This window comes from Equus quagga, chromosome 13 (genome assembly GCF_021613505.1).
Source record: "Equus quagga isolate Etosha38 chromosome 13, UCLA_HA_Equagga_1.0, whole genome shotgun sequence".
In the NCBI taxonomy this organism is placed as follows: Eukaryota; Metazoa; Chordata; class Mammalia; order Perissodactyla; family Equidae; genus Equus; species Equus quagga.
This window is the reverse complement of record NC_060279.1, coordinates 41,240,072-41,248,694: the sequence shown is the minus strand read 5'-3', so window position 1 is coordinate 41,248,694 and position 8,623 is coordinate 41,240,072. Positions and strand designations below refer to the sequence as shown.

At 40.5% G+C, this 8,623-nt stretch overlaps 1 protein-coding gene across 1 annotated transcript in view; it reads right to left on the bottom strand.

Annotated features, from left to right (window-relative positions):
• Positions 1-8,623, bottom strand: part of THEM4 (thioesterase superfamily member 4) — a 31,922-nt gene that overhangs the window by 9,773 nt on the left and 13,526 nt on the right. Inside the window, exons 3-4 of the mRNA XM_046683113.1 lie at positions 4,836-4,998; positions 4,115-4,225 (exon numbers count right to left, since the gene is read on the bottom strand). Coding sequence (XP_046539069.1) covers positions 4,115-4,225; positions 4,836-4,998 — 274 coding nt within the window. The remainder of the gene's footprint in view (positions 1-4,114; positions 4,226-4,835; positions 4,999-8,623) is intronic.

Below are 8,623 nucleotides of genomic sequence, written 5' to 3'. Positions count from 1 at the left end.
GGGGGGGGGGGGGGGGGGGGGGTGGGGGGGGGGGAGGGGGGAAGGGAAATGAGGAGTTATTGTTTAACGGGTATAGAGTTTCAGTTTTGCAAGATGAAAAGTTCTGGAGATCTGTCTTACTACAATATGAATATACTTAACATTATTCACCGCAACTAAAAATGAAAAAAATATGTTAAAAACAAGGCACAAAAAATATTAAATCTAAAATACCAGTGTGAGGTCATGACCTTATGAAACATTAACAACTTTCCAGCTGTGACACTGACACGGCCCAGCAGCAAGGTCATCCCGCCTACCAGGAGAACACATGTGGAACCATCTAATATTTTTCTGTTCTTTAGCACTATTCTCCATTAAAAAGAGTCAGGGATCTTTGTAGAGTAGCTATTCCGTGTCTCGGCACAGATACGCCTTGTTGTTGCTAGAAGTAATGATAAAACAACAATAAAGTTAATGATAATAATAATAAGCAGTCTACACTTACTGAGTACTTGCTAAATCCTAAGTGCTTCACATGGATTAAGTCATTTACTGCTCACAATGGCCCTATGAGGTGGGCATTATTATCCTCTTTTTAAAGATGAGAAAATTAAAGCACAGAGAGGTTAAGTAACTTGTCCAAAGTCACACAGGTGGCAGAATGGGCATTTGAAACTACTCCAAAGTCTGTCCTCTTAACCAGTGCATTATGCTGTCTCTCAGGAGATAAAAGTACTTAAAAGATATTTGGATAGAACTGAAAGGACAAGAAACTGGTCTAAAGAGACATCTACAGGCCAAATGTAATTTAAGCATAAAAGAGGGCGATAATTATAGCCAACTACATTACGGAAAGCCACGAGTTCCTAATGATTCTCCAAAAAAAGCACAAAAGTTAGCACAAAAAGTACAAAACTAGAGCTACAATTCCAAAATAAGGATGACTATGTTAGGATAAGTTTAATGTTTCAAGCAGTTGACACATAGAAAACAGTGTTGACAAGTAAGCGTTTCTTCTTCGAAGTAGATGTCTGCCTTACATGTACTTTTTTTATTTTGAGGAAGATTAGCCCTGAGCTAACTGCTGCCAATCCTCCTCTTTTTGCTGAGGAAGACTGGCCCTGAGCTAAGATCCATGCCCATCTTCCTCTACTTTATATGTGGGACGCCTCCCACAGAATGGCTTTTGCCAAGCAGTGCCATGTCCGTACCTGGGATCCAAACCGACAAACCCCAGGCCGCGGAAGCGGAATGTGTGCACCTAACCGGAAGAGGAACGTGTGCACTTAACAGCTGTGCCACCGGGCAGGCCCCTGTCTTACATGTATTTTACCCTACAGAAGTAGGAGATGGCAGACACAGAGTAAGGGGTGTGTATAGGTCAGGTTTGGGGAGGTTTCACCCAAAGAATTATGCTTACACACATCATGACACAACAAACCAATAGTTTTCTTAGCTAGAAGGTATGGATAGAGGTATTTAGAGGACACCCATGTTCAGCAAAGATGTTTCCATGTGTTAGTCAAAGGGGCTTGAGAAGTCTGCACGAACTGAGGGTAGGCAAAGACTTGGACAGACCTCAGCATCCCTATGAGGGCTGTTACCTCTTATGTACCCCCCAAAGTGTATGACGTGCAGGTGAGCCGACAGGTGAAAAGCACCTCTATGCACATTCAGTGGACGCACACCCATGGGCAAATGCCATTTGGGGGTTCTGAGTCCTGCATAACCTCCATAAGAACCTCAACTAACTTCCTCCCCTGTACCATTAGGCAGAGAACTATGAAGAAGCCAAACAATTCCAGAAAACACAGGAATTGTACCCTTAATAGAAAGGACTGATAACCAGCTAGAAATAAGGTGAATGTCTTGCCCAAGAGAATATCCCTGAAAGAAAACTACAGACTCATGTCCTGTCTCCTGGGAGATGGAATCTCTGCCAGAGAAATGAGATACATTTCATTGTACAATGGTAAGCAGCAAACCTAGCAGAAAGTACGAGACACAGCAGACTTGGATACTAAAAAAGGGGGAAGTACTAGGTTGTAAGAAAAAGTGTAGGTCTGGAAAGTCCCTCTGACACAGTAAAGAAACCTTGATTCCAAAAGGGGTCAACTTCATGAATTCAGGCTTGTGTTCCAGTCACCTTCAAAGGCAAAATCCTGTGCCATCAAGAATCTCCAGGTTGACAACCCAGAACCCACAAATTCAGCTGATCTGAGATGGTTTCTTTAGGGTCTGACACAATTACTGGAAATCTAGGGAGGTTACAAGAATGAGTATTCTAACCTCAGGAAAATACACATGTTGACATCCTGAAGAAATTAACCAAACCCAAAAGGAAAAAATTAATAGGTTAAATGTAGGTGAAATAATAAGTTTTTTAATCATTGAGATGATTTTTCTGTTTGAGGCATTTAGAAGAAACTACCATATTAGGATTTTTATTTTGTTCACAAAGTATTTAGTAAAATTTGATTGTTTTAAATTAATGCTCCAGTATTTAAAATAATTTATACTGTATAATTTACATTTGGATTTATTAATATGTCTGTGGTTGTGTTAGTTGCTGGCCCTGAATTTATTTGAGGTCATAATGACACCAGTAAGGGATCGCTTTCCCAATCTCCCTTGTTACTAATAAGATTAAATGGATGTGTTGTGCAGTACTTCCAGAAAATCTCCTTAAAAGACAGAAGACAGCTCTTCTTCAACCCTTCCTCAGTACTGCTGTCCAGGACGTGTGATGGCCCTTGCTGTCACTCTGGACTATGAAAAGGTGAGCTGGAAGGAGCCTACATCTCTGGGAACAAGGGAGCTGCCAGACCAGCCCAAGATGCCTTCCTCCAGACCTCTTCTACATGATAAGTTTCTATCTTAAGTCATTTTTATTTTGAAGTTACTGTTATTGGCAGCTGGAGAGGAAGAGGTTAAAGCAGGTGGCCTCCAATTCATTCACTGTGTGTGTGTGTGTGTGTGTGTGTGTGTGTGTAGCAGAGAGAAATATTCCCAGAGAAAAGAAAAGGAAGCAGGTGACCTTGTCTAACTTTTTCCAACTGGGCTTCCAGGTAAACGGACTTGGAGTTGGCAGACTACAGCCCCTGGCCACGTCCCTGTTTTGTAAACACAGTTTTACTGGGACACAGCTGCATCCATTTATTTCTGCATCGTCTATGGCCGCTTTTGTGCTGCGCTGGCAGAGTTGAGTGGTTGTGCCAAAGACTGTATGGCGCACAGAGTGCAAAATAATTACAGAAAAGGTTTTGCTGATCTTTGAAATAAACTAATGATATTTACTATGAGGAAGAGTCCTTTTCTATAGAATGCCCTAAGTAGGATATGCCTGGCTAAGGATTACTTCTAGTAAATAAACCCATAATCCATGAAGCATGGCTCCCTGATAACTGCCACATAAGCCACACCTGCAAAACATCATTTGGAGACCTCATCAACCGAACTCTGTTCTTAAACTCTCTACTGCCCTGTTGCGCTCTTTCTCTGTTCCTATGCCAGCATCCATACTATTTTGTTGGCTGGAGGGGTATAGCTATATGATTGAAGAATTAAATAAGATCATGACGAGCTTTGTTTTTGATGGATACCAAACTCATCTTGCTACCCTTTCATTTCTCTGTGTGAAGTTATGTAAAACTTACATGTTTTGTTATGCAGTGAAAGTTGGTGCTCCACTCAGATCCCCTTCAATCCTTCTTTCACCTTTGTTTTTGTTCTTCGGTTATTTTCCCTAAAGCCTGCTTTGCTCAAACACAGAGAGCCAGAAGTGCTTGGAAATTTACAGTCTCCAGAATAGGATTATCCCATGACTCATCCTGTGACTGATGAGTGAGTATGAAGACTTCAGCTCCCTTGCCTGAGGGAGAGACAATTCCGAGGCACACGTTTCACTCCCGAGTTCCTTGTATGATCAAGCTGAAGGCACCATTTGCAGGACTTTGAGAGCCTAAATTTGGTTGGCCTTCCCCTTCCCTGTTTTGCTTCTCCCACTTCCTTGCCAGTTTCCTCTGGGAGCACTTCCTTAATAATCACTTGCACACACATCTCTGTCTCAGGGTCTGCTGATGGGGAACCGGACCTATCACACCTAAGGGGTAGAGAATATCCACAAATTTACCTTTTAAAATTGATGTTGAGATTGGCAGTCATGACAGATTCCCCAGTCATAACTGCAGTCACACCACCAGTAACATCAATCATGGTTGCAAGGGCACCTCCGTGAAGCAATCTAGTTATAACAGGAGGGAAAGAAAAATGTTTTCAGGAGTTCTGAAAACAGAGGGCCTCTCAAGAGAGAGAAAAATTATCCAAACATCTCCATATAATTTATTTAGAAAAGTTTCACATAGTCCATGTTCAGTGTACTGAATGTCAAATAATATCCCCATGTCCCCAACTTTATTTTGTTCATAGCATAATAATGTAGTATTTGCAACAAACTAGAACTTAATGGTAATCAGATCACAAGTAAGCAAAAAACTAAAATATAATTTAGAAAATTTATATCATGTTTTTACTAAGCTAACTGTACACACCATTGTTTCAAAATTTAGGAAATGCAGATAAACAGAAGAAAAAGAAAAAGAAATAAAAAACTGTAAGGCCTATAATCCTACCATCTAGTGACAAACCAGTGTTAAAATGTTAACTCTCTTAAATTATACTCTATTGCCCCATGTCCTATGCTTTTGTCATTTAATAATTTATAAACATCTTTCCATGTCAATAAATATATATCTACATTACCACTTTAATGCCTTCATTGTAGTCCATGGATACATGGGGATACTGTAAGACAAAAATCTTTCAGATCCACATTTCTAGGCTATCATTCTTACCCAGATGGTCCTTGTAGGTGAGGACCTCCTTGAAAGAAGCAAACTGTCCTTTTCTCAACATCATTATGGAACATCACAAATTCAAAGCCCAGCCCATCATCATAGCTTCTGGAGAAGATCCGGGCCCGTGACATTTGTCCTTCTTCTTTTGTAGGCTTTGAATCTGGATGGGCATGTGAGAAACAGGTACAAGAAAAATTCCATGACAGAGCTAAGCATCTGTACTCTGCTAGAATCACAGGTCAGTGGATGATTGATTAAAATGTCAATCAGGTACAAAAGTGAAGGGAATGAGAGGGTCCCAAAGAAACAGAATATAGGATCTTTGTCTTTGTGAAATTAACAGTCTAAGTGGAGACAGAGTACACACAAATGAAATCAAAACAAAGTACTTACAATTCATAAATGCTAAAGGGTATACTGAATGAAATAGAAAGGTGCAGATGAAAACTCTTCTCGGAATAAGTGTGGTTTAAATGGGATTCAATGAAAATGAATAAATAGTAGGGAGAAGGCTTTCCTTGCAGACAGGAGTTCAGCCTGAGCAAAAGATGGTTATCATACTGAATCAGAAACAGGGCTAGTTCAGCCCAAAATTCTGTGTGGTTCTGACTCTAAGCCCCCAAACTCAGGATTAGAATCATTAGGGTTCATGAAACCAAACTAGTGGGTTGTAATCAGACTTTAAAAAGAAACAGAATGTTTCACATATATCCTGGGTAAGTACTAGGGTACTCGTTTAGATACGTTTTCTCAATTATACAACTGTGCCCAAGTTGTGCATACTGGTTGTGAGATAAAATGTAGGTCACTTCAAAAATAAAGGCTGCAAGCTACTACTTTGAAGAAGGGTGTATTTGTCCTTTCATATCATTTTAAGATTTAATTCTCAAAACTCTTGGCTTGCTTTCACATCTCGTCATGATTTTCCATGCATAACACCATCTATGTTTATTTAATTGCTACCACATTCATATTTACAAACTTGGAAAAAGATATGAGATGAGAAGATCTGAGGGAAGTGGGGAGCAGGACAGGGGAAGAAGCCTTTTATTTAGGCCATGAGCATCCTGGGGGCAGGTCCCCGATCTTTTAGACTTTGTAGGCTCAACAACTGGCACACATATGCACATACAATCTGCACTCTAGCAGTTGTCAAGAAAATTGATGATTTAAAGGGCCAGACAAAGAAAGTTAAAATTGAGGATCAGCATTGCGGCGTGGTAGAAAGAACCTTGTCCTGGGAGTTTGGAAAATTAAGTTCTTGACCCACCTGTGGGCTAGAACTTGCTCCTTTCTCCATATTCTATCCATACAGTGATGAGATAACCCTAAATGACCTCTAAGATCTCTTTCAACTCTGACATTCTAGAACTTCGGGATAAGATAAGCAACAATTTCTAATTTTTTACTTAGGAGTTCAAAATTTCTGGTCTAGATTGCCAAACCTTGAGGTTATCTCATAAAAATGAGAAAAATAAAGATGGTGGAATAAGTTTGTTAGAAATGCAGAATCTTAGGCTCTATCCTCGAAGTACTGAAGCAGAATCTGCATTTTCACAAGATTCCTAGGTGCTTCATATTCATGTTAAAATCTAAGAGGCACTCGTCTTTTAAGACATGGGAAAACACTAGCAGAGGAGTACCACGATCAGATTTGCATTCTGAATCACTCTGCCAGCTGGATGAAAGGAAGGATATGAGGGGGGATAAGAAAGATGAGTTAGAAGACCACTGAAACACTACAAAATCACAATCACCAAACTTAACCGTTATGTGGGGTGATTTTCTCTAGCAATGCTCAGCTATGTGATGACCTGTGCAAATACGAGATGGCAGATGGTTAGATTCATCCAGGGCTGGCACTTTCCTAGATGGGTAGGCTAGGGATGTTCAGATAGAGAAGAGTGCTATGGGGACAATGAGAAAGTAGAGGACTCAAGGAACTGAAGGTCTTAATGAGGTCAAAGAATTGTTTCTGTGCGGCCCTGAACAAGTAAGCTGAAAGGAAAAAGGCTGTGGTCAGAAAACAGGACATCTAAATGCGTGGATTTGGAGGTTGTGCCCATTCTGAAGATGATAAGGCTCAAGATGTCCATAGGAGTGTGTGGCTGGGGCTGGGTGAAAGAAAGTTCATAGGTGATGGGATAGCAAATGAACTGAGGAGTCATGATGTGAAGGCTGGAGTTACTGAGAATGGTGAATGGAGTTGCGTAGAGAGGAAGATGGTTAACCAGGTGCTGAAATACTCAACATATGAGGGAGAGGTTGACAGATGACAGCAACAAGGAGAGGAGGAAGAGAACGGTGATGAAGTCAGTCGGTATAAACCTCAAAGGAACAGGGGTTTTCTAAGAGGAAGGGGAAGTAATGGTTTGAAAGCAAGAGTGGATAGCAAAGAGGACCTCAAACTCCTCCCTATTTTGAGAAGGTCAAGTTTCAGGCAAGAGAGGGTAGGTAGGTTGGCTGAGGGGATGAGCAGAACCACGTGGGAATGAAACCCTGGAAAATAGTGACATTTAAGGAGCAGGTAGGAGGAGAGAATGAAGACTGGCCAGAGAGGTTTATGAAATCCAAGAGAGAAAAAGTTTCAAGGAGAATGAGATCAACAGCGAGGTCCAGTATAATAAGAGCTGAAAAACGCCCACCAAATTTTGCACTTAGGTCACTAGTGGCTTAAGTGAAGACATTCCAGTAGAAGCTGTTAGGTAGAAGCCAGACTGCACTGGGTTAAGGACATTCAATTAATTGTGTGATATGATAAATAGTTAGAATGGAATTAGTAATACAAATTACTAATTTTTTCCCTTCATTTGTAAAATAGACTACTTCTTATTTCTGTCACTATCGGAGGTTTTATAAAGAAACTTACAAACTTGGCCATTTTTCTTGGTTAAGGTAGTTTTATTTTTGTTTCATTCATTCCTTCAGCAAATACTGAAGTATCTACCATGAGAAAAGTGAGGCAAGGAAAGGTAAAATAACTTGCCCAAGGTCTCGCAGCTTTAAATTGTGGATCCAGAATTTGAACCCACACACTAAATTTCAACCATTAAATTAGGAAGTTGTCAGCTTTTGGATGGCCTCCAATGCCACGAGACTGAATGAGATTACCAACAGAGTAGAGAGCAGAAAGGAGAGCTAAGGACTGGGATGTGGGCACGGATGTTAGTTCAGGGCCAGTCTTCCTCAGCAAAAAGAGGAGGATGGGAGGCAGATGTTAGCTCAGAGCTAATCTTCCTCAAAAAAAAAAAAAAAAAGCTGTAAGATCTCTATGTCTGTCTGTATGTTTATATATATATTTATATATATGTTCTAGATGTGTGATATTTCTCTACCTCTGAATGGTATTGCCAAAATTAATTGGTAAGAAGATCTCTATCTAACTGGCTTACGAAAAAACCCCACAAGCACTTATATAAATTAAGTATTCTTAAAACTCTCAGAAACATAAAAACTAACTCAAATGTTTTTCAGGTTCACATGACTGAGGGTAAACATGTCTAATGCTACACTGAAAAGTTATACTATGAGAAGTGCATGCTTCTAGAAGTTATGAAATGTATTCATAAATTTGCCAATCTACAGAATGCCAGAGTGAAAGTTCACAATTGCTTACTTCTTAGTTTTCATTAGAAATTAAGATTTCTGGGGCCGGCTCCGTGGCTGAGTGGTTAAGTTCGTGTGCTCTGCTGCAGCGGCCCAGGGTTCGGATCCTGGGCGTGAACATGGCACCGCTCATCAGGCCACGTTGAGGCAGCGTCTCACATCCCACAACTAGAAGGACG